The 26,681-nt window shown below is 41.6% G+C and overlaps 2 protein-coding genes across 7 annotated transcripts in view; both read right to left on the bottom strand.

Annotated features, from left to right (window-relative positions):
• The window catches only part of LOC121550532 (carnitine O-palmitoyltransferase 1, liver isoform-like), a 56,902-nt gene extending 44,522 nt beyond the window's left edge, over window positions 1-12,380 (bottom strand). For all 3 annotated transcript variants that reach the window (XM_045210749.1, XM_045210751.1, XM_045210750.1), the window contains exons 1-2: window positions 12,269-12,380; window positions 5,766-5,908 (exon numbers count right to left, since the gene is read on the bottom strand). In XM_045210749.1, coding sequence (XP_045066684.1) covers window positions 5,766-5,906 — 141 coding nt within the window. In that variant the 5' untranslated portion in view covers window positions 5,907-5,908; window positions 12,269-12,380. The remainder of the gene's footprint in view (window positions 1-5,765; window positions 5,909-12,268) is intronic.
• A 512-nt stretch (window positions 12,381-12,892) lies between these two features.
• The window catches only part of LOC121550382 (serine/threonine-protein kinase BRSK2-like), a 23,455-nt gene continuing 9,666 nt past the window's right edge, over window positions 12,893-26,681 (bottom strand). For 3 of the 4 annotated variants that reach the window (XM_045210745.1, XM_045210746.1, XM_045210747.1), the window contains exons 13-19: window positions 22,523-22,583; window positions 21,158-21,764; window positions 18,779-18,827; window positions 18,380-18,503; window positions 17,874-18,084; window positions 17,383-17,472; window positions 12,893-17,206 (exon numbers count right to left, since the gene is read on the bottom strand). In XM_045210745.1, the coding sequence (XP_045066680.1) occupies window positions 16,998-17,206; window positions 17,383-17,472; window positions 17,874-18,084; window positions 18,380-18,503; window positions 18,779-18,827; window positions 21,158-21,764; window positions 22,523-22,583 (1,351 nt within the window). In that variant the 3' untranslated portion in view covers window positions 12,893-16,997. The remainder of the gene's footprint in view (window positions 17,207-17,382; window positions 17,473-17,873; window positions 18,085-18,379; window positions 18,504-18,778; window positions 18,828-21,157; window positions 21,765-22,522; window positions 22,584-26,681) is intronic. The other variant, XM_045210748.1, reaches the window with a different exon arrangement.

Below are 26,681 nucleotides of genomic sequence, written 5' to 3'. Positions count from 1 at the left end.
AAGGTCTATAACCATCTGTCTCTTTTGAACTGCCAGTTCTTTTGTTTTCTTCATGGTGTTGGTGACAAAGGGATATTGCATGCGTGTTACCTCATTTTTATACCCTAGTGAAACAGGAAGTGATGAAATGGCTCAATATAGTTCCTTAAGACTTTGATAAACTTCAATAAGTGGAATTTAATGCCTGGTTTAATTTTGGTAGATGTTATTTACCTTAATCTTTAAGGGTGCCATTAATTGTGAAACCTTGATTTGGAGGACTTAGATTTTTTATTAAATCAATAAATGATTTTGGTGGGTTCCATTGGAACATTAATATAGTACAGTATTTCTCACATGTTGGTACTTTGAGTTTCTCTCTATAATTATATTGTTTATAAATGTTTAAGTATTGTTTGTGCATTGCCAGTCAGGGGTCCCAGTCAATTTGGAGCCCACTATCAATCGATCGATAGATAGACTGGTGTAGAGGAAGATGTGGTACATACTGTACATAGAGAACCCTTAATCTCAACATCCCCCAATTCAAACTCTTAAACATGCCTGGGATTAGTTCAGCAGGAGTTTGAAGAAGGAACTGTTGCACACAAAAGTAAACAATCCAACGTTGGAATTGAAACAAAAACTTTAAGAACGGGTGCGGCTTTGCTTCAAGTCAACATCCCATAACAATGTCTGAGCGTGCACAGGGACCCCATAGAAATCAGGTTGTCGGCTTGAACACTAGTTCAATACTTTAACGTACATGTAGGCCTAGCCATTATTGAGCCTTCTTCCTTGTAAATATCCTTTGATATCTGTTGTTGTTGTTTTAAAATGTGATTTTGTCTGTATGTAACGATTGCTGCAAAATGAATTGCCTCATAGAGGACATTAAAGTTTTCTAAACTAGTTGAGAACTACAGCATAGACAACATGACGGAAGTGACATTGCATGAAAAAACCGATGTGACACAAGCTCACAAAAAAACAGGAACACTTATCTGCAGAGCTGTATCATGAGCAGGGCAAAATAAGTAATGTGCTAACAAAAAGGTATTTGTTGACATATTATACACATCAGTGCAGCTCGTTTACCTCTGCATCAGGCTCTGTAGCACCTACATATTGCATTTCACAGAACATGATCACACACATGCATACATTCTCTCATACACACACATTCTCAGTGCATTCAGAAAGTATTCAGACCCCTTGACTTTTTCTACATTTTGTTACGTTACAGCCTTATTCTAAAATGGATTAAATAAAACAATTTCCTCATTAAATCTACACACAATACCCCATAATGAAAACGTGAAAACAGTTGTTTTTTAGCAAATGTATTTAAAATAAAACTGAAATACCTTATTTAGATAAGTATTCAGACCCTTTGCTATGAGAATCGAAATTGAGCTCGTTTCCATTGATCATCCTTGAGATGTTTCTACAACTTCATTGGAGTCCACCTGTGGTAAATTCAATTGATTGGACATGATTAGGAAAAGCACACACCTGTCTACGTAAGGTCCCACAGTTGACAGTGCATGTCAGAGCAAAAACCAAGCCATGAGGTCGAAGGAATTGTGCGTAGAGCTCTGAGACAGGATTGTGTCGAGGCACAGATCTGGGGAAGGGTACCCAACAAAATTCTGCAGCATTGAAGGTCCCCAAGAACACAGTGGCCTCCATCACTCTTAAATGGAAGAAGTTTGGAACCACCAAGACTCTTCCTAGAGATGGCCGCATGGCCAAACTGAGCAATCGGGGTCAGAGTGGTGACCAAGAACCCAATGGTCACTCTGATACAGCTCCAGAGTTCCTCTGTGGAAATGGAAGAACCTTCAAGAAGGACAACCATCTCAGCAGCACTCCACCAAATCAGGCCTTTATGGTAGAGTGGACAGACGGACGCCACACCTCAGTAAAAGGCACATGACAGCCCACTTGGAGTTTGCCAAAAGGCACCTAAAGACTCTCAGACCATGAGAAACAAGATTCTCTGGTCTGATGAAACCAAGAAACCAAGATTGAATGCCAAGCGTCACGTCTGGAGGAAACCTGGCACCCTCTCTACGGTGAAGCATGGTGGTGTCAGCATCATGTTGTGGGGATGTTTTTCAGCAGCAGGGACTGGGAGACTAGTCAGGATCAAGGGAAAGATTAACAGTGCAAAGTACAGAGAGATCCTTGATGAAAACCTGCTACAGAGCGCTCAGGACCTCAGACTGGGGCGAAGGTTCACCTTCCAACAGGACAAAGACCCTAAGCATCTAAGCACGTAGCCGAGACAATGCAGGAGGGGCTTCAAGGCAAGTCACTGAATGTCCTTGAGTGGCCCAGCCAGAGCCCAGACTTGAACCCGATCGAACATCTCTGGAGAGACCTGAAAATAGCTGTGCAGCTAACCTGACAGAGCTTGAGAGGATCTGCAGAGAAGAATGGGAGAAACTCCCCAAATACAGGTATGCCAAGCTTGTAGCGTCATACCCAAGAAGACTTGAGGCTGTAATCGCTGCCAAATTTGCTTCAAAGTACTGAGTAAATGGTCTGAATACTTATGTAAATGTGATAGTTTTTTTTTTTTAAAGAAGTTTGCAAACAATTCTAAAAATCTGTTTTTGCTTTGTCATTATGGGGTAGTGTGTAGATTGATGAGGGAAAAAACTATGTAATCCATTTCAGAATAAGGCTGTAACGTCACAAAATGTGGAAAAAGTCAAGGGGTCTGAATACTTTTTGAATGCACTGTATCTCTCACACACACGCACACCCAAATGAAATAAAATTGTATTGGTCACGTACACATATTAAAGCTGTTAATGCAGGTGCAGTGAAATGCTTATATTTCTAGAGCCTTCATTTCACAGAACAAGAATAGACTGACGAGTTTCAGAAGAAAGTTAATTGTTTCTGGCCATTTTGATCCTGTAATCGAACCCACAATTGCTGATGCTCCAAATACTCAACTAGTCTCAAGAAGGCCAGTTTTATTGCTTCTTTAAATCAGCACAACAGTTTTCAGCTGTGATAACATAATTGCAAAAGGGTTTTTTAATGTTCAATTAGCCTTTTAAAATGATCAACTTGGATTAGCAAACACAACGTGCCATTGGAACACAGGACTGATGGTATTTGATAATGGGGCTCTGTACGCCTTTGTAGATATTCCATTTTTAAAAATCAGCCGTTTCCAGCTACAATAGCTATTTACAACATTAAATGTCTACACTGTATTTCTAATTAATTTGATGTTATTTTAATGGACAAAAAATTTGCTTTTCTTTCGAAAACAAGGACATTTATAAGTGACCCCAAACTTTTTAACGGTAGTGTATCTCAATTCTTATTAGCCAATGCCTGTCAAGTGATCGGATCCTTCTCACAGGCATCTCAGATCCAATGCGGAGACAGACACATCTGGGACGTAACTGCGTGTGTCCTTCTTATCGAGTTCCGAGGCGCATATTGAAGATGTTAGAAGAACTGTCCACATTTACTTTTTGTCAGCCAACAAGATGAGTAGGCCTAATGAAGAGCAAAAGCACTAGCCTATGTCAATCTACTATCCCCAATAGTACAGAAGTTTACCTATTCTATTGGTCAACTTGTCCTTTTGTGCGAGAAAGAAATCTGATTATGCATGTAATGCTTTACTATAAAAGGTGCATTTTTATGGTGAAAATGATCTTCCCCAAACTTGAAACTCACTTGACACCTATAGACAGTGAGGGAAAAAAGTATTTGATCCCCTGCTGATTTTGTACGTTTGCCCACTGACAAAGAAATGATCAGTCTATAATTTTAATGGTAGGTTGATTTGAACAGTGAGAGACAGAATAACAACAACAAAAATCCAGAAAAACGCATGTCAAAAAGGTTATAAATTGATTTCCATTTTAATGAGGGAAATAAGTATTTGACCCCCTCTCAATTAGAAAGATTTCTGGCTCCCAGGTGTCTTTTATACAGGTAACGAGCTGAGATTAGGAGCACACTCTTAAAGGGAGTGCTCCTAATCTCAGCTTGTTACCTGTATAAAAGACACCTGTCCACAGAAGCAATCAATCAATCAAGATTCCAAACTCTCCACCATGGCCAAGACCAAAGCTCTCTCCAAGGATGTCAGGGACAAGATTGTAGACCTACACAAGGCTGGAATGGGCTACAAGACCATCGCCAAGCAGCTTGGTGAGAAGGTGACAACAGTTGGTGTGATTATTCGCAAATGGAAGAAACACAAAATAACTGTCAATCTCTCTCGGCCTGGGGCTCCATGCAAGATCTCACCTCGTGGAGTTGCAATGATCATGAGAACAGTGAGGAATCAGCCCAGAACTACACGGGAGGATCTTGTCAATGATCTCAAGGCAGCTGGGACCATAGTCACCAAGAAAACAATTGGTAACACACTACGCCGTGAAGGACTGAAATCCTGCAGCGCCCGCAAGGTCCCCCTGCTCAAGAAAGCACATACAGGCCCGTCTGAAGTTTGCCAATGAACATCTGAATGATTCAGAGGAGAACTGGGTGAAAGTGTTGTGGTCAGATGAGATCAAAATCGAGCTCTTTGGCATCAACTCAACTCGCCGTGTTTGGAGGAGGAATGCTGCCTATGACCCCAAGAACACCATCCCCACCGTCAAACATGGAGTTGGCTAGGCCAAGGCAACAAAGGAGTGGCTCAAGAAGAAGCACATTAAAAGGTCCTGGAGTGGCCTAGCCAGTCTCCAGACCTTAATCCCATAGAAAATCTGTGGAGGGAACTGAAGATTCGAGTTCCCAAACGTCAGCCTCGAAACCTTAATGACTTGGAGAAGATCTGCAAAGAGGAGTGGAACAAAATCCTTCCTGAGATGTGTGCAAACCTGGTGGCCAACTACAAGAAACGTCTGACCTCTGATTGCCAACAAGGGCTTTGCCACCATGTACTAAGTAATGTTTTGCAGAGGGGTCAAATACTTATTTCCCTCATTAAAATGCAAATCAATTTATAACATTTTTGACATGCGTTTTTCTGGATTTTGTTGTTGTTATTCTGTCTCTCACTGTTCAAATAAACCTACCATTAAAATTATAGACTGATCATGTCTGTCAGTGGGCAAATGTACAAAATCAGCAGGGGATCAAATACTTTTTTCCCCTCACTGTATGCCAGTTAGGCTCTACACCGGTTGAAAGCGGATTAATGTGCTTCATTTTAAGAAGTTATTTGGCCACTTTAGTTGTGATACAAACCTTATCAAAACATATAGGCCTATGGGCTAGGCTACATGAGGCGTGCAACTATGTTTTGAAAATGTCGCAAAAAAAGGCATGCGTTGTTTCTTGCCTTACTGCACACGCTGGGCATTATTCACAAGTGATAATATATCATTCACAAGTTATAGACTAATATTGTCACCCATCAGTTCTTGATTTAATCTTTGTCTTTACATATACTAAATAATATGTGTGAAATTTATTTTGATTTAGAATGAATCATTATCATGCACCTGTCTCTGCACAGGGCAGGGGGGAAAAATACATGTCATCTATGGACTTAAATAGCAAATGGAGGACGCTTTTTCCGTGGTTCATTTTCATGCCAGCCAGGCAGGCTATACTCCTGTTGTACAGTGGCTGTAGGTAATAATGCAAGAAACGTTCTGAGCAAATAAATGTAAGAAATAACACACACAAAAGAATACTGCAAAGTTGTCTCGGAGCTAAAAAAATAGGGCAACCACGTCTTTCGGCATCATCTTGTTATCACACCCGCAACCACCCTCACCCCCCTTCCTTACCCTCATGCGGCTGATCCTCTTCTTCCAGGAGCGCAGGCCAGAGAGGCAGATCTGGGACAGGGCCTGGTATGAAAGGCGCAGGTCGATCCCCTCTGGGGTGATGGTGAACTGGAACGCCACTGCCTGGTGGGCCTCTGCCATCGCTACGGAAACAGGACCAGAGTTACATACAATAATCTGCTCTATTTAGTCACTTTCACATATTTCACTCTTCTGGTGGTCTGGAGTCGCAGACTAGTCACACATGCCACCACCTGGTGGGCGTCTGCCATCGCTATGGAAACAGGACCACAGAGTCACATACAAACATCTATTAACCAGGAAATCACAGTTACAGCTACAGTACCATCACTATAGTAACAGGACCACACAGCTGCATAAAATATTCTACTGATGGTCTACCTCAGGGCTCTCCAACCCTGTTCCTGGAGATCTACAGTCCTCTAGGTTTTCACTCCAACACTAATCTAGCGCACCTGATTCTGATAATTAGCTGGTTGATAAGTTGAATCAGGTTAATTACAACTGGGGTTGGAGCGAAAAACCTACAGGAGGGTAGCTTTCCAGGAACAGGGTTGGAGAGCTCTGGTCGACATCTTCCAGTTCAAGGCTGACCAGGGTACTGCAGGGAATGTTTTCAGAAAGCAGGATTCCCAATTATAGTAAATGGGAGTATGGCGGTCTTCGTGGTCAATATTCGTGGATATATAAAAACATCACACCACCACCACCATGCTTGACCTTTGGTATGATGTTCTTACTGCAGAATGCAGTGTTTGGTTTTCGCCAGGCATAATGGGACCCATCTCGTCAAAAAGTTGACTCAAGTTTGCCAAAAAACACCTGGATGATCATCAAGACTCTTGGAAGAAAGTTCTATGGACAGATGATTCAAAAGTATAACTTTTTGGACGACATGGTTCCAGTAATGCCTGGCGAAAACCAAACTCTGCATTCCACAGTAAGAACATCATACCAAACGTCAAGCATGGTGGTGGTGGTGTGATGGATTGGGGATGCTTTGCTGCCTCAGGACCTGGACAACTTGCCTTAATAGAAGGAACCATGAATTCTGCTCTGTATCAGATAATTCTACAGGAGAATGTCAGACCATCTGTCTGTGAGCTGAAGCGCAGCTGGGTCATGCAGCAAGACAATGATCCAAAACACATAATCAAGTCTAGATGAAAATTGCTAAAAAGCAACAAATTGGAAGTTTTGGAATGGCCTAGTCAAAGTCCAGACCTAATCCCAATTGAGATGTGGCAGGACTTGAAACGAGCAGTTCATGCTTGAAAACCCACACGTCACTGAGTTAAAGCAGTTCTGCATGGAAGAGTGGGCCAAAATTCCTCCACAGCGACGTGAGAGACCCATCAACAACTACAGGAAGCATTTGGTTGGAGTCATTGCAGCTAAAGGTGGCACAACCAGTTATTGAGTGTAAGGGGGCAATTACTTTTTCACACAGGGGAATTGGGTGTTGCATAACTTTGTTTATGAAATAAATGAAATAAATATGTAATTGTTGTGTTATTTGTTCACTTATGTTCCCTTTATCTAATATATTAGGTTTTGGTTGAAGATCTGATTACTTTTGCATATTTGTGATACTGAATGTTGAGAAAATTAGAAAGGGGGAAAATACACTGCTCAAAAAAATAAAGGGAACACTAAAATAACACATCCTAGATCTGAATGAATGAAATAATCTTATTAAATACTTTTCTCTTTACATAGTTGAATGTGCTGACAACAAGATCACACAAAAATTATCAATGGAAATCAAATTTATCAACCCATGGAGGTCTGGATTTGGAGTCACCCTCAAAAAGTGGAAAACCACACTACATGCTGATCCAACTTTGATGTAATGTCCTTAAAACAAGTCAAAATGAGGCTCAGTAGTGTGTGTGGCCTCCACATGCCTGTATGACCTCCCTACAACGCCTGGGCATGCTTCTGATGAGGTGGCGGATGGTCTCCTGAGGGATCTCCTCCCAGACCTGGACTAAAGCATCCGCCAACTCCTGGACAGTCTGTGGTGCAACGTGGCGTTAGTGGATGGAGCGAGACATGATGTCCCAGATGTGCTCAATTGGATTCAGGTCTGGGGAACGGGAGGGCCAGTCCATAGCATCAATGCCTTCCTCTTGCAGGAACTGCTGACACACTCCAGCCACATGAGGTCTAGCATTGTCTTGCATTAGGAGGAACCCAGGGCCAACCGCACCAGCATATGGTCTCACAAGGGGTCTGAGGATCTCATCTCGGTACCTAATGGCAGTCAGGCTACCTCTGGCGAGCACATGGAGGGCTGTGCATCCCCCCAAAGAAATGCCACCCCACACCATGACTGACCCATCGCCAAACCGGTCATGCTGGAGGATGTTGCAGGCAGCAGAACGTTCTCCACGGCATCTCCAGACTCTGTCACGTCTGTCACGTGCTCAGCGTGAACCTGCTTTCATCTGTGAAGAGCACAGGGCGCCAGTGGCGAATTTGCCAATCTTGGTGTTCTCTGGCAAATGCCAAACATCCTGCACGGTGTTGGGCTGTAAGCACAACCCCCACCTGTGGACGTCGGGCCCTCATACCACCTTTATGGAGTCTGTTTCTGACCGTTTTAGCAGACACATGCACATTTGTGGCCTGCTGGAGGTCATTTTGCAGGGCTCTGCCAGTGCTCCTCCTGCTCCTCCTTGCACAAAGGCGGAGGTAGCAGTCCTGCTGCTGGGTTGTTACCCTCCTACGGCCTTCTCCATGTCTCCTGATGTACTGGCCTGTCTCCTGGTAGCGCCTCCATGCTCTGGACACTACGCTGACAGACACAGCAAACCTTCTTGCCACAGCTCGCATTGATGTGCCATCCTGGATGAGCTGCACTACCTGATCCACTTGTGTGGGTTGTAGACTCCGTCTCATTCTACCACTAGAGTGAAAGCACCGACAGCATTCAAAAGTGACCAAAACATCAGCCAGGAAGCATAGGAACTGAGAAGTGGTCTGTGGTCACCACCTGCAAAACCAGTCCTTTATTGGGGGTGTCTTGCTAGTTGCCTATAATTTCCACCTGTTGTCTATTCCATTTTTACAACAGCATGTGACATTTATTGTCAATCAGTGTTGCTTCCTAAGTGGACAGTTTGATTTCACAGAAGTGTGATTGACTTGGAGTTACATTGTGTTGTTTAAGTGTTCCCTTTATTTTTTTGAGCAGTGTACTTTTTCATAGCACTGTATATGTCACTCCCTTTGGTTCCTTTCCTAGGCATTATTGATTCTGTTCCTGTGTTTCATGTTTGTACGCTACTCGTGTTTCTTATTTGTTCCATGTATTATTTATTATTCAATTCACTCCCTGTACCTGCTTCCTGACGTTACAAGAGAGATTGAGAGGAATGAGGGAGTGGGTGTTCAATCTAGGTGACACAGTAAATTACAAAGAATCCATGCGCACACACTAAATGTGGAGGTGCACACACTGATGAAATACACAAAGAATGTGCATGTGACACACACACACACAGAATAACAACAATTGAGGTATTGAGAGAATGAACGAGAGGATTGTTGTTTAGCATAAGAATCTTCCATGCTCAGGGGAAGGCAGCTGCCATGCCTCCCGCTCCTCTCCTCTGCAAGTGAAAGACTACTTGCCTGCTCTGCATCCACAAAGCCTGAATAGGTTCAAACATTGAATTCTATAGTCTACAAACAAACCAGATGAGTTACTGAGTTATCTACATTCGCAAAGTCATTGGGAGTAGTTTCACAGAACACTGGTTTAATACTGTGTGTGTATAGCCCCCCAGATATAGCTCTCTAGGTGGGGTCTTGGAAGCTTTACATTGTAAACAGCACTGAATACAATTATGGAAACACAACTATAAAGTAGGCTACTTTTCCTGGCAAGGTGGTGAAACAAGTTTCATGTCTACAAATAACATTTGTACCCAGTAACCTGCAAACGGGAGTCTTGAAAATGAAATACTACGTGGTAAAGCAGGTTTGGCGTGATCATTGGGTGAAAATAAAGAACTCGCTCCGGGAGTTCACTTGCACGTGAACGCGATGTTACAAATACTCTATTCACAATGCGCAGACTCCAAAACTGTGGGAACATGTGGTGTGCATACAGTTGTTTATACTACATGTTAATTGATAAACAATTAACTAATTAACTGTATGTGTAGGTCTGCATATACAGAATATAAAAGAGAGGCCTACTTCCTCCACCCATCTCTGATTGCAGTGACATGAAGTGTGCATGAAATTCAAGTGAAGGGACGATTTCTTTTAACATTTAGGGCTAAACAGTTGCCCATCCACTTCCTACCTGTGTGTAGGCCTATCAGCAAACACCTTTCAGTTTTGTTATGACTTTTCTATAGGAAAACTACAGACCTACTGCGGCCCTAGCCTACTTGTAGCCAGTAGTCTAATCTTATGCAACATTCCTACAAACTAGGGAATTATTATATGTTTTAGCCAAAAAACAACTTGTTGCAAGCAGTGGTGGAAAAAGTATCCAATTGTCATACTTGAGTAAAAGTAAAGATACCTTAATAGAAAATTACTCAAGTAAAAGTCACCCAGTAAAATATTACTTGAGTAAAAGTCTAAAAGTATTTGGTTTTAAATATACTTAAGTAGCCTATCAAAAGTAAAAATCATTTCATATTCCTTATAATTAAGCAAATCAGATGGCACGAATTTAAAATATATATATTATTTTACCGATAGCCAGGGGCACACTCCAGCGCTCAGACATAATTTAGAAACAAAGCATTTGTGTTCAGTGATGCCAACTTAGCAATTTTGTTGCTAGATTTAGCAACCTTTCAGACTACCCTGGCAACTTTCTTTTGAAACAGCACCTAGCAACAAATGTAGCTACTTTTAAAAATGTATTTGGAACTTTTAGCAACTTTTGAAAAGTGACTCAAACGCTAAACTGCACACATTTTCCCTCTAAATGACACACAAAACGATTTTCTCTGTCACACACTCAGTCACAACACACGTGCCTGGCTGCAAAAGTGCATTGTGAGTGGTGTCAGCAGCAGGCGCTCAGCTCGTGCACAGGCAGCAGCAGGCCAGCCAAGCAGCACAACAACCTGGAGAGAGCTGGAGAGAGATGCCTAGCGCACACATCATTTGATTTAAGTTGCTTGTTCAATAAGATAGCATATATACACCTTGTTATTAGCTTGTACCTATAATTGTTGATCAGTTAGGTAGCATGTTAACTAACTACTATAAACTATAACTGATCAGAATGTGTAGGTTTACTAGTTTATAAGAAAATTAAACTATAATTGTTCAATCATGTGTAATGTGTAATTGTTCAATAATTCAATGTGTTGTGTTTAAAAATAAAAAATATCTGATCATATAAAATGTGTTGTGTTTATATTACTTTTACAAATAAAAAGATGTGATAACAAACAAATCTAAACTAACAAATGTCAAATCATATTTGTTGCAGAGATGGCCAGTCAATTTGAGTAACCTTATTGTGCATTCTACGTAATTACGCAGTTTTTCGTTGTTACGTAATGACGTCATCGCGCAATGACATTACAACGTCATTTAGCAACTTTGTCTTTTAGCAACTAATCGACCTGCCTCTAGCAACTTCCCCTGGAAATTAGTTGGCAACACTGTGTTTAGTGAGTCCGCCAGATCAGAGGCAGTAGGGATGACCAGGGATGTTCTCTTGATAAGTGCGTGAATTGGACCATTTTCCTGTACTGCTAAGCACTCAAAATGTAACGACTACTTTTGGGTGTCAGGGAAAATGTATGGAGTAAAAAGTACATTATTTTCTTCAGGAATGTAGTGGAGTAAAAGTAAAAGTATTCAAAAATATAAATAGTAAAGTAAAGTACTGATAAACCAAAAAACGACTTAAGTAGTACTTCAAAGTATTTGTACTTAAGTAGCCTACTTTACACCACTTGTTGCAAGGTGTTGCCAGTTATTGAAGGGGCAACAACAATTAATCGTATCGGCTTTTATAGTTTCCATTAGCGACAGGTTGTCATATCCATCTCAATTTCCTCCAAGAAGCATAAAAAAATACGTTTTCTTAATTGATTACAGGCATAATGTGTATGACTATGATTATATTATAGACCCACTTAGACAAATGAAAAATAGGCCTATAACAAATTAATTAAAAGTAATGTTTTTAACTAACGACTCAATAGTTCTTTCACCTGGCTGTTAGAGGTCCAAAAGCATGCTACACTCATGAAACACTGACAAAGTAGCCTACTGTTCCATTGGAATACAATATATTATTTAATTACTGGATCGTATATTCGTCAGAAACTGTTATGTTCCGCGTCCCTCGAACGAATGGAGGGTTCATTCAATATCGCACATCCATCGCTCTCTACAAACAAAAGCCAACACTGTGGGCGCGGCAATTAAATGTGCGTTTGGGAGAACATGTATCCAAGTACACTGAATAGACAAACATTTGCTAGAAATACCTGTATTAGTCTTGAAATGCCTTGCCGGAAAAGCACACCAATGACGGAGTTATTCAAACACCGAATCTCTTTCTTTCATCCAACAACTCCTCTCACTCCCAGTGAAAACAGACTGGAGTAGGTGGGCAGCCGCGCCAGAGCCACATACATGGATGACATCACTCTCACAACACCGCCTCTTTTTTTGTAATATGGCCCGCGGTGAACACCCTTTGCGAGCGCATTTACCAATAGAGTCAATACAGTAAATTATCAATACATTTACACATCCAAAAAACAGACCCGGGAGCTGTCGTGTAGGCTACATTTGGCAATATATATATTTTTAAATACTATTTTTGCTAAAGAAAATTATTCTGTTCAACCATAACAAAATGCAGATGATGTTGAACAATTTATGGTCAGTAATCCTAATTAAAGAACAGTAGGAATTGAGGCACAGTTTCTTAATTTCTGATGTAGTTTATTGTTGTTTATTTATAACAGGCAATAATAATAATAATAATAATAATAGTGCACTTTCATTTTTTTAAATAATACAGACATTTCTTATTTAATCATCCTCATCATGTTGTTTCCCCCCCAAATTTCTGTTTTAAATGTTTAACAATTGTTTTGTTCAACTGTGTATGAAGGGGGGGGGGGGGTTACAATCTTGGAATGATCAATAATGATGACAACAATAATCATATTGTGAGTACAGTGTGAATAAAGAATCAAGATATGGTTTCATACTTACTGTATACAATGGACAGAGACATGGGGAGGGGTGTGATTATATAAGGATGGGGTGGGGTTGAGGTATTTTCATCTGGATGAGAGGGTGGGGGGGGGGTTCAAGAAGAGATACAAAGAGATAATGAGGGTGTAGGAGGGGGCAAGGAGGGAGTTGGGGTGGTTGGAGAGAGAGGGGACCTTTTCGTTGTAAGATTCACCCACAATGGGGGTGAAACGTCTCCCCCTCATCCCATTGTTTACTTTGAACGGTTATTTACACAGAATGTCTAAGAAGGGTTTCGCTCTAGTTGTGTCTCCAGCCAGTATTTCCCCTAGTTTTTGTTTTCAGGCGAGGCAAGGCCGGGCGTAAAAGCTCTCAGTAACAGCAACGTCCAGGCCCTCTGGCCTCAACAACGCCAATTGAAACCATTAGAAGCCAAACTCTTTTAGACGTGGAGCAACAGAGCTAGGCAGGGAGAGGCCTACCCCACCTATACAATGTTAGGGGTAACACTGTCTCCCACTATCCCTCTCTTGTTTTTAGCACGGGCTAATGGAGAATGAAAGACTGTGAGGTCGTAGGTAAAACTGTCTTGTGTCACATCTCACTCCCATTCAAATGACCCCTGACCTCTGACCTAGCATTAGAATGTGGCGGGTGGGAGGATGAGGGCTCGGAGAAGTCATGCACATACACACTCACACAGACATGGGACACACACACGGACAGGTCAAGCAAATATAACAGGCATGTACCTCCCTCCGTACGCATCATCTTAAGGCGCCCAAACTCATTCCTGGCTATGCAAACTCTTACTACTACTATTCTGTGCAGGACGGTGCTGGATTCATATGCCACCTATATTAATGCAGTAAAAAAACATTCACTGTCATCATCACCTATGGGGCCACATTGCTTTCCAGTAGGGTCATGCAGCATTTAATTGGCGACTAGCTCGGCTAGCCTGGTTACACATTCACAATAGTTCCTGGAACCATGCTGGAAAGGACAATTTGAAAGGAAAATATCTAAGACAGCACAGTACGGTCCAGGTCGGCACGATAGTAGGAAAATGGGTACATGATTCCTGCCAAAAGTCCTTGAGTGAAGCGTGAGCTACAATGAGAGGTGAGCTACTCAAGTCAACAACCTATAATCATGTTCTTTGCTGTGTGGAAGGGGAGCGAGACAAGCCCCAGGTAAGGAAATAGAGGAAGACTTCCTCCCACTCTTTTCGTTATCATGGTAAATAGCTGTTTCACACCAATGAAGTGTACAGTACAGCCGATATAGACAGAGATTATGCTAAGTAAAGAGTTACAATAACCTACTATTCTACGTCTCCTAGCTACAGAATCGCCTTGTTTGCTGTACGAGCAGCTGTGTGCTATGGTAGCAGTGTGTTGACTCTGACTGATATGAAGTGTGATGATGGCTGATGGGGACGTGGTATACCGTGCGGCGATGAGTCTTAGTTACTGTGTCGTGGTCACAGCCAAGGAATGGTGAGGCAGGGTGAGATTGATAATAGGGGCGGCAGGGTGAGATTGATAATAGGGGCTTAAAGGCAGTGGCATGAAACAACAAGGTGTCGACTGACGACAAGGGACTAGGGAGTGACTAGAACGAAACCTGCGTTTTCTTTTGGTGCTCTGTGCAAGGGGAAGGGGTGTGAGGGGGTCGTAATGAAGGGGGTGGGGGGGTTATGTCAGTGGCCAAGGGCGAAGGGATGGTAGGGGGAAACTACTTTATTTGTTTTGTGTCTTTTAGGACAGTGCATTCCAATTTTAAGGTCCAGTTTTTAATAGTTTTTTTTTCTCTGAAAGAACAGGAGGGTTTCTGTTTTCGGAGGGTCCGTGTGTGTGTGAATACTGCTTGTGTTCTGCACGTGGGGTTGGGCCCTCAGTCAGTGTTTTTATGTGGTGTGTCCATATCTTTGTACCCTTAAGTAACAACATTCTAGCAGAATATGACAGGGAAGGAATTGGAGATTACTACCCCCACCCTTCCTGCTCTCCTCTGCTTTTTCAAGTGTCTATGAGATTATATTTTATTTACTTCATGGAAGATTTTCATATTTTTTGCCATCCCAGAAATTCCCTAAGCATCAAATCTATCCTTGGTTCATTTCTTAAAATGTGTTTTGTTGCTTTAAATGTGAAATCATCTTCATTATACCAAACAAAGACAGAAAAAAAAAATACATCAAAAGGTGGAAAAGACGGTTCAATCTGGTTTCAACTACAGCAGCCATTTTGTCAGTTTCAATGCTGTTCCAATATTCCAACAGAACTTTAACCTCTATTCTTTAGCATCTTCCCTTTCCACTATCTTTCCTCTTTACAATACATAAATCAACAAATAAATATTAAATAAATCTATGACATAAATAAAATAAATAATTACTTTTACAATAGTGTTTTTTGTTTTTGACATTCACTTGGTTAGCGTTATCCTCCATTTTGTTTGGCGGCAAACATCAAACTTATTTGCGCTCAAATCACATAAACAAAAGGAAAAAGGAAACAAAAAACTAAATGGATTTCATTCTTTTTTGTGTGTGGTCTGTTTCTTTCCTCTTCTGGGAATGAGTATGCAGCGGTTTCAATGTTTTTCTCTCTGTCATCCTTAAGTCAAAGTCTCTCTTTTTGTTTCTTGAAATTAGCTTTTCTACCTCCTCACCTCCCTCTTTCTGCTCTCTGGACAGAACAAGTCATTTTAGATGTGTAGGCCTTTTTAAAAGCCGCATCATTCAGTGCCCCATGTCGGCCATATTGGAAATGGAAGGGAGTAGGGAGGGTTGGTTGGTTTCTGTAGAAGACAATAATGGATGTGGAGGGCTTGGTTCAGTCCTCTTGGAATGAACACAACTGATGAAGGTAACTTGCTGTGAACTACAACATCTTCATCTTCCATTGGGCTGAAGTGCTCATCATTCAAAGTATCTGCTGAGGGTTCCATTCATAGTATTAGAATTACTCTAATGATTCTAATTATATCGTTCCATTATCTGTTTGAAATCTCTCCATGTTCCAGATGTCAGTTGTAGTGGGGGCGTTGAGACTTTCTTCCATGCCTTGTCTGTTCTTTTTCTTCAACTTGGGTGATATCTGTAGAGATATCCGTTGCTTAATCCTAATTTAAAGGCAAGATGGTTTGTTTGAATTGTATTTTAGGAATCATACAAGTGTGGTGCTTAGTTATAGAGAAAACAGATATTTGTCTTTATTTTGTTCAAATAGCTGTATTGACATCTTTGGAGCTACTTGGTTGCAAAGATGCATTTGGACGCTTCATTCTGATTTTGATGCAGTCTTCCTCATCATTATCTTAAATTCTACCATGTTTCTGTTCTCGTAACTTATCGTTACTGAGAATCCAGTTAAAGGACCCAACCTGTCTGTTTTCTTGATATCCACTAAATTGACTTGACCCATAATATTTCACTCTCACTGACTCAAAAAGCGATGTTAGGTAAAACTTAAAAGTGGATCCGCGTCAACTGGGAAACACTGTTATAATTGTTGATATAATTTCTGAATTTCCACAAAGAGCTTTCATTTTATTGGTTGTAGACCGGATAACTTTAAAAAAAAATCTATTTAGCTTTTAACCATTCAGAGCCTGCCATTCCCCATATAAGTCTGCCTGATTATTTTACTGGCTACATATTGTTGTTGACAGTTGCATGATGCACTGTACTTCAAATGCACAATTAGACATTCTTCTGAGCTTGGCTTCTCTTCTGAAGCGAATCTATGAGCGACACTGCGTTTTCCTCTCGTCTTTTCTTTCTTCTATCTTGGTGGCCAACTATCTTCTTGGGCCCGTTTCAGGTTGAAGCAGTGGTTTGTAATGATGATTGCTGGGTCAGATGGTTCGGTAGATGTGACGGTGGTGGTGGTGGTGGTGGTAGTCTGAGGGGGTTTGTCTGTGTTGTTTTCTAGGGTCATCTCTCTTTATCTTTCTGCCCTATCGTGTCCTGTTGATGTCTGTTTCCACAATGTTCCCTCAGGGCTGGGACTGTGTCCCGTTGGAGGAAAGGAGTCTGGTCTTGTCTTTGCCCGAGCCCCTCCTTTGAAGTACGCTCCCGCTGCCCCCTATCCCTGCGTCACCACGCTCACACCTCTCCCCCCGGTCCCCACCTCCTTCCGAACGTCGGGAGTTTTGCCGGGTCGGGGTGCCGGGCGGACGCGAGGTCAGTTGCCCATTCTTCTCATCTGGGGAGAAAAAGATAGAAAGACATGAGTTTGATGAAGACAGAGATATAAATAGTGTGTGTGTGTGTGTGTGTGTGTGTGTGTGTGTGTGTGTGTGTGTGTGTGTGTGTGTGTGTGTGTGTGTGTGTGTGTGTGTGTGTGTGTGTGTGTGTGTGTGTGTGTGTGAGGGGACCCACCAGCAAGTGCCTGCACAGATGGCTGATCATGAGTACTAAGTAGCTGGGCTTGAATCGTTTCCACCACTCTCTTGAACCTGCGACTTGGACCTAAGGAGACAGACAAACACTCAGTCAAGGTATACACTGCCCCGCATCACTTTAAGATGAATTACCTACATGTATAATGAGTTCTGTTAACTGTCTCCTGACAGTTTCATGGCATATGTTGGGGATATATTATAGGATAAAATATAGGATAAAATCATGCCAAACACTGATTACACATTTTTGCCAACAAAAGTCTCATAGACTCATTAAACTGTAACTTCAAGAGAATCCTAACTTCCGCTTAAGTCAAATTTTCACTTGAAAATCCTATTCCCATTGACATCAATTCATAACTAAGTGACAATTCGCCTTAAGTGAAAGTTAGGATTTGCCCCTTGGTGGGTCGCAAGAACACTTTAAAAAAGTCTTACTGTATCACAAACAAGTTTGGGAACCACTACCTGATATGAGGGTGAAAGTCACACTGTAGATGCCATTCTCTCTCTTCCCTTCCCTCTCGGCTCGTTCCCTCTCTCTCTCCCTCTCTCCCTCAGAGAAGGCGATGTCCACCTGGAACTTAACGGGCTTCTGGAAGACGGAGGGGCCGCCAGAGGACTTATACTCTGCTCTGAAGCTGGTCTGGGAGACGACGCTGTGACTCAGGGACGGGATCTGGACAGATGTCATGTAAAAACACAGCATTGGAAACAGAGGCGGAAACAGCTTTACAAGCCTTACAAGATTTTCATCAATGTTTATTTGTTCATGTTTTATGAATGTGGTTGTGTATCTTTGCATCATGGCTGTACAGGCCTTTCACGGAAACTGAGTGACGGGAAGGTGCATATACAGAATTAAAGAGAAGGAGATAGAGGGAGCGAGAGCGAGAGAGAAAAAGAGAGAGAGAGTTGTCAGAGAGAGAGAGATAGAGAGGAAGAATGAATGAGGATAGAGGAGAGATACTTACAGACAAGAAGGCATGGACTATATCAGCTTTGATGGAACTAAGTGGTTTGTCTCTAATGACAACAAATATCTGTTCCTCCTTTTCCAGGCTGATGAAGTTCCCAAACCACGACTTCTTGGCCAGCCTGCAATTCAGAAGCATTCTTAACAGTTATATATTCATATTTTTATATTTTTAAGAGTCTACATTTAAAATGCATGTTAGATATAGATGCTTATGAACATTTATAAGTATTTATAATGGCTTATTCAAGGAAGTTGATATGAAGTGTTACCGAAACATGCAGCATAGAAACGTGTTACAGGCTAGCAGATAGATAGCATTTTACATGACAGGCAGGACAGTCATACTGATGGATATAGATAGACTAACTGTGTATGTCTATGATTATCTACTTACTCTGGACTTGATTCTGGAGTTAGACTGGACATGTCCTCCGGTGTTGGAACTACAGGAGAGCAAAAGGAGAGAGATGGAGAGAGAAAGAAAGAGAGAGAGGGGGCGGGAAGAAAGAGAGAGAGAAAGAAGAGAGAGTCAGAGAGAGAGAGAGAGATGGGGGAGTTATATATAGAGGGAAAGTTAGAAAAAGAAGGAGAAAGAGAGAGAGAGGGTGGAGAGGGAGAGAGGGAAGTAGAACTTGATGACATCACTTGATGAGATTCAGTTTCATTGATTTAATTACCAATCTGTCTAATTAATTTGAGCACCGTATAGTACACTACGGTCCTTCGGCAATGGTAGAAGAGACAGTGGCTACTTTGAGAAGAGAATATGCACATACTGGTCACTTTAATCATGTCTACATACTGTTTTACCCACTTCATATGTATATAATGTATTCTAGTTATGTGCCTTCAGAAAGTATTCACAACCCTTCACTTTTTCCACATTTTGTTGTGTTACAGCCTGAATTTAAAATGGATTAAATTGAGGTTTTTTTCTTCCACTGGCCTACACACAATAACCCATATTGTCAAAGTGGAATGATGTTTTTAGAAATGTTTACAAATTAATTAAAAATTAAAAGCTGAAATGTCTTGAGTCAATAAGTATTCAACCCCTTTGTTATGGCAAGCCTAAATAAGTTCAGGAGAAAAAATGTGGTTAACAAGTCACATAATAAGTTGCATGGACTCACTCTCTCTGTGCAATAATAGTGTTTAACATGATTTTTGAATGACTACCTCATCTCTGTACCCTACACATACAATTATCTGTAAGATCCCTCAGTCGAGCAGTGAATTTCAAACACAGATTCAACCACAAAGACCAGGGAGGTTTTCTAATGGCACCTATTGGTAGATGGGGGAAAAAAGCAGACATTGACTATCCCTTTGAGCATGGTGAAGTTATTAATTACACTTTGGATGGTGTATCAATACACCCATTGACTACAAAGTTACAGGCATCCTTCCTAACTCAGTTGCCGGAGAGGAAGGAAATCGCTTAGGGGATTTCACCATGAGGCCAATGGTGACTTTAAAACAGTTACAGAGTTTAATGGCTGTGATAGGAGAAAACTGGGGATGGATCAACAACGTTGTAGTTACTCCACAATACTAACCTAATTGAAGCCTGTACAGAATAAAACATATTCCAAAACATGCATCCTGTTTGCAACAAGGAACCAAAGTAATACTACAAAAATTGTGGCAAAGCAATTCACTTTTTGTCCTGAATACAAAGTGTTATGTTTGGGGCAAATCCAATATATCACATTACTGAGTACCACTCTCCATATTTTCAAGCATAGTGGTGGCTGCATCATGTTATGGGTATGCTTGTAATCGTTAAAGACTGGGTAGTTTTTCAGGATTAAAAAAAGAAACAGATTGGAGCTAAGCACATGCAAAATCCTAGAAGAAAACCTGGTTCAGTGTGCTTTCCACCAGACACTGGGAGATGAATTCACCTTTCAGCAGGACAATAACATAAAACACAAGGCCAAATCTACACTGGAGTTGCTTACCAAGAAGAAGGTGAATGTTCTTGAGTGGCTGAGTTACAGTTTTGACTTAAATCTGCTTGAAAATCTATGGCAAGACTTGAAAATGGTTGTCTAGCGATGATCAACCAACAATTTGACAGAGCTTGAAGAATTTATAAAATAATAATAGGCAAATATTGTACAATCCAGGTGTGCAAAGCTCTTAGAGACTTACCCAGAAAGACGCACAGCTGTAATCGCTGCCAAAGGTGATTCTAACATGTGAATACTTATGTAAATTAGATATTTCTGTATTTCATTTTCAATAAATTTACAAAAACATGTTTTCACTTTGTCATGATGTGTTATTGGGGGTAGACAGGTGAAAACAAATATATATTTAATCCATTTTGAATTCAGGCTGTAACACACCTTTCCTATTCATATACTGTCCATACTGTCTATACACACCATTATATACATATATATTTATATTCCGGACTCTGACATTGCTTTTTCTGATATTTCTTAATTTCTTTATTTTTAGTTTGGGGATTTGTGTTTATTGTTTTGTATTGTTAGGTATACTGCACTGTAATCAATTGATTTGATTTGATTTAAAATATGAATCACAATGCATATAATTGTTTATATCATATAATTTAGTTTAGATATCCAAACATCAAGGTTTGGCCCAATTCCGTTTTGACTCCATCAAATGAAATGAAATACATCGAATTGCCAAATTCCTGAATTGAAATAGAATTCACCTCTCTCCCCCTGCAGTTTGCCCATACCCCCCCACTCCCCTCTCACACTGCAGCTTGCCCACACTCCCCCCTCTCTCTCACCCTGCAGTTTGCGTCTGTGGAATCGTGGCGATCCCAGCAGGTTGTTCTTGAAGGAGTTGAGGCGTGTCCTCCAGTGGGCAGAGCTACTGGCGGCCATCCCCCCGCTGCCTCCGGGGCTTGAGGGTGGGGTAAGGGAGAGGGATCCACCCCCGCCCCCGCCGCCTCCCTCCGCCCGCGAGGAGGAAGAGGAAGAGGAGGAAGAGGGAGGAGTGGGCGGAGGGTGCTGGGGGTGGTGGACGGGGGTGCCCAGGGGGGTGGGGAGTGGAGACCCCTGAGGGGTGACCTGTGGCACAGGGGCAGAGTTAGGATAGGTGCTCTTAGTGACCGACTTAAAGACGGAGGGGGCGGGGAAAAAGAAGAAGCGAGGGATGGGGGAGAGGATGGGTGAGGGGGACGGAGAGGGGGGAGCTTGGAGAGGTAGTGACTTCATGGACTGAAAGTGGGGGCGATCAGAGAGCCCTTTGGAGGGTAGGGTCTGGGTTTTGGGGTCAGGCACGGTCGTCCGTTGTGTCGGCCGGGGAGTGGTTGCACTTCCTGGTTTGGGGTCTTTGGAGTGGGTGGTGGAGGCGGAGGTGACTTCTGATTGGCTGAAAGTGAAAACTGGGCTCTGATGGGTGGGAAGAGAAAGGACAGAGGGATGGAGAGGAGGGAAGGAGGGAAGGAAAGATGGAAAGATGAAGAGAGCAATGGTCATGAGTTATGATTTATGAATAAACTGTAGACTTCTGATTGTACTTACATTTCTAATTGTAGAGATTTATCAAATTATGAATATTCTGTTATTTCTCTTATTATGTAAATTGAATAGAGTCCATTTTGAATATAGGTCCAGAGGCCCTTTCAATTTGAGGGCTAATATGTGATCTTATCTGTGTGTGTCTCTTGTGTGACTCCCTTACTATTGCTGTGTGTGTGTGTGTGTGTGCACGCGTCCGTTCGTGCATTTGTGTGTGTGTGTATGTGATGGTGTCTATGGTATGGGTAATGGCTCAGAATGGGACAGTATGAGGGTGATGGACAGTCAGGACAAGTGACAGTCTCAGAAGAACAGGTACAATTACAATTCAGTTCAGTACAGAGAAACACAATCAAATCACAGTAGTGTAGCTGTGCAGTAAGCACATTTCACCATGAACAAAAGGTAGTCTCATCTGAATGTTAGTTCATCAAATCAAAAATATACTTATGTACAAAAATATACTGATATTACAGGTATGGTATTTTATCAATTCTACAGTAAAACTACCTTTATAATTATAATCAGGTAGTGTAAATGTGTGTCCATTTGTAAAAGAGTTGGCCAAGCATGATAAGATAAGAGTTGGCCAAGCATGATAAGATAAGAGTTGGCCAAGCGTGACTTACCCTGGGACTGCTGAGGGGACTTGACGAGAGCCCTGTTGAAGCTCCACTGACAGAACGAGACCTGGAGGACAAAATACCACTATCAGACAACACTGGTACAGAAACACATAGCATGGTCCCCCTTATGGAAAAACCACATGAATTTCACGTGATCACATGTGATCTTACGTTAAGTTAATGTGATAACGTGACAACATGTCAAAGCAACATGTGATAACATGAAACTACACGTGTCACAACATTTCAACGTTTTTCACATGTGAAAGTGCAAATCCGATATTCACGTGAAAGTTTTTCACATGTGAAAATGCAAATCCAAATCCATGTGAAAACTGTTCACATATGTCACTCACTTCAGGAATCTAGGCATATGTCGCGCATCACTACTTCACAAGAGAACGTAAACTTTTTTTAAAATCAAAATGCGTTTTTTGGCAGAAATGCCTTCTGGAACATGTGAACTTTCATGTGCCTTAATAACAAACTTGTATGCCATCTGTAAATACAAATACAATTGTTAAATTATGAGCCTAGTTGGTTTAGCCACGGAAAAAGACAGCAACCTTTCGCTAGCCATGATTGGCTGAGATAATGAGTGGGCTGGACATGCCGAGAGACGAGTTCGGATTGGTCTGCCATGTAGCACGCTTCTGTCTATAACATGAGCTGGTCAGTATGTGTTGGTAATCCTTTCTAACGCAACTTTTTAAAAAGATGTCACGTAGCAGAACTGCATAAGTGTTGCTTTCCACTTTCTGGAGGACCGAGTTTTGAAATCAGTGGAATTAGAGTATGATAGCTAAGGAGATGGAGAAAATTCTGGCGTTTGATTGCAAATATTCAGACGGAGTCAAAAGGAGAACACACCTGTCTCCGGATTACATCTTCAAACTAAGGGAAACCAAAGGCATCCGTGACGGATGGGGAGAAGCATCCATCCATGTATACGGGTAAGATAGTCTAGCTAGCTACATTTTCAGATATTACACATTTCTAATTTTATCAGAAAGTCGTTTTCATTTAAAGTTAAAGTGTACTGTTAGCTAGCAAGCTAACGTTAGCTGGCTGGCTCGCTAGCTAACGTTACGTGTATGATCTGTGTACTAATATTATTCGTATCTCAGATCCATTTGCATTGCTAGTTATAGCCTAATGTTAGCTAGCTAACATTGAACCTGGTTGGTTAGCTACAGTGCCAGTATTCATCCCCCTTGGCATTTTTCCTATTTTGTTCCATTACAACCTGTAATTTAAATGGATTTTTATTTGGATTTCATGTAATGGACATACACAAAATAGTCCAAATCGGTGAAGTGAAATAACTTGTTTAAAAAAATTATAAAAAATAAATAATGGAAAAGTGGTGCGTGCATATGTATTCACCCCCTTTGCTATGAAGCCCCTAAATAAGAACTGGTGCAACCAATTACCTTCAGAAGTCACATAATTAGTTAAATAAAGTCCACCTGTGTGCAATCTTAAGTGTCACATGATCTGTCACATGATCTCAGTATATATAGACCTGTCTGAAAGGCCCCAGAGTCTGCAACACCACTAAGCAAGGGGCACCACCAAGCAAGCAGCACCTTGAAGACCAAGGACCTCTCCAAACAAGTCAGGGACCAAGTTGTGGAGAAGTACAGATCAGGGTTGGGTTATAATAAAATATCAGAAACTTTGAACATCCTACGGAGCACCATTAAATCCATTATTTAAAAAATTGAAAGAATTTGGCACCACAACAAACCTGCCAAGAGAGGGCCGCCCACCAAAACTCACAGATCAGGCAAGGAGGCCATTAATCAGAGAGGCAACAAAGAGACCAAAGATAACCCTAAAGGAACTGCAAAGCTCCACAGCGGAGATTGGAGTATCTGTCCATAGGACCACTTTAAGCCTTACACTCCACAGAGCTGGGCTTTACGGAAGAGTGGCCAGAAAAAAGCTATTGCTTAATGAAAAAAATAAGCAAACATGTTTGGTGTTCGCCAAAAGGCATGTGGGAGACTCCCCAAACATATGGAAGAAGGTACTCTGATCAGATGAGACTAAAATTGAGCTTTTTGTCCATCAAGGAAAACGCTATGTCTGGCGCAAACCCAACACCTCTCATCACCCCGAGAACACCATCCCCACAGTGAAGCATGGTGGTGGCAGCATCATGCTGTGGGGATGTTTTTCATCGGCAGGAATGATGGATGGCGCTAAATACAGGGAAATTCTTGAGGGAAACCTGTTTCAGTCTTCCAGAGATTTGAGACCTTCCAGCAGGACAATGACCCTAAGCATACTGCTAAAGCAACACTTGAGTGGTTTAAGGGGAAACATTTTAATGTTTTGGAATGGCCTAGTCAAAGCCCAGACCTCAATCCAATTGAGAATCTGTGGTATGACTTAAAGATTGCTGTACACCAGCGGAACCCATCCAACTTGAAGGAGCTGGAGCAGTTTTGCCTTGAAGAATGGGCAAAGATCCCAGTGGCTAGATGTGCCAAGCTTATAGAGACATAACCCAAGAGACTTGCAGCTGTACTTGCTGCAAAGGGTGGCTCTACAAAGTATTGACTTTGACGCTCAAGTTCTGTTTTTTTGTCTTATTTCTTGTTTGTTTCACAATAAATAATATTTTGCATCTTCAAAGTGGTAGGCATGTTGTGTAAATCAAATGATACAAACCCCCCAAAAAATCAATTTTAATTCCAACCTGGAATACTTTCGCAAGCCACTGTACCTGCAGATTCATGCAGGGTAGTAACGTTATGAGTTGGGATTATGGTTAATTGTTTAGCTAGCTAGCTATATGTCTAAACAAAAGACTCCACTATGCAAGTAACCATTTCAATAGAATGTTCATGATGTCACTGCGACAACTGTCGATAGACATAGCTGGTAAATTCACTTTGGCTATCTACTCCGATTTCAGAGCACTCTCGTCTGAGTGTGCCAGAGCGCACAATAATTGACACATTTACGAACGCTCAACACCCGTTGAATATGGCCGGTGTCAGTAAACGTTGGCAAAAAAGCGTAATTAAATTGTTGCCAGCAGCACAGTTGCAGTCACCAACGCTCTGGATAACATAAAAACAGCCCAACCAGCTCTGCTAGGGCGAGTAAAATGGTCAGAGTGAGCTGTACTCTCATTTGTGTCTGGAAGTAGCTAGCAAGCTAGCCAATGTTAGCCAGTTAGCTTGGGTGCTTGACGACTGTTGTTAGGACAGAACGCTCGGATCAACCCTAATTCTTCGGCCAGAGCGTCCAGTGTGCGCTCTGAACACTCCGAGAGCGAAAGGCTCTGAATTTACGAACGGACAATCTGACAACGCTCTGAGTTTACGAACGCCCAGAGCACACTCTGGCACTCCAGATGAAATTTACGAACACACCCGTAGTATAAACCAGCCTTTAGTCTTGAAATCTTTGGTTGTTTAGTACATGGCCTCACATGTGAATCCTTAAAGAGATGGGTGGGAAAGAGGGTGTGAACGATGCTGAATGGGTGTAGACAAAGAAGAGCTCTCCAGTAGGTGTACCAAAACATTCAAAGGCCATTTTCTCAAAAGTGAGGTAACAAGTTGATCAACTTTCAAAGCTGATTTACTTTCCCATTGTTCCTCAACTGTAGTGTATGATATACCATTTCCTAGTCTCACCATTTCAAATGTTGCTACATAAGACCGAATCGAGCCGGTCGGTCACATATGAAAGTGCAAATTCGATTTACACATCTGAAAGTTTTTCACATGTGAAAGTGCAAAATCCACATGTGAATCTGCAATTCATATGTGAGGTGAAAACATTTTATACTCCTCACATGTGAAAAGGTGTTAACATGTAAACTCTATATTGAATACATGTGCTTCTTATTTTCTCATGTGAAGATTTCAGCTCAATTTCAGCTTCATAATGTGAAACTGCAAATTTCACGTGTTTTTGTAAGGGAAGTAATGAAATGGCATGGGGGTTTTAAGCTAAATGGTATGCTGTTGAGCTAAAATGTGTAATAAAAAGGTGTACAAATCTTTCATCAATGACTACATTTGACATAATCACTTAGTACTGACTTTCCAATATGACCCCACCTGGGATTTGAACTCACAACCTCTGGATTTGGTTTACGCTGATCTTTCTGCTGCAACACAAAGTCTGTAGCATTCTA

The sequence above is a fragment of the Coregonus clupeaformis genome, chromosome 35 (assembly GCF_020615455.1).
Source record: "Coregonus clupeaformis isolate EN_2021a chromosome 35, ASM2061545v1, whole genome shotgun sequence".
In the NCBI taxonomy this organism is placed as follows: domain Eukaryota; kingdom Metazoa; phylum Chordata; class Actinopteri; order Salmoniformes; family Salmonidae; genus Coregonus; species Coregonus clupeaformis.
This window is presented reverse-complemented; position numbering and strand designations above follow the sequence as displayed.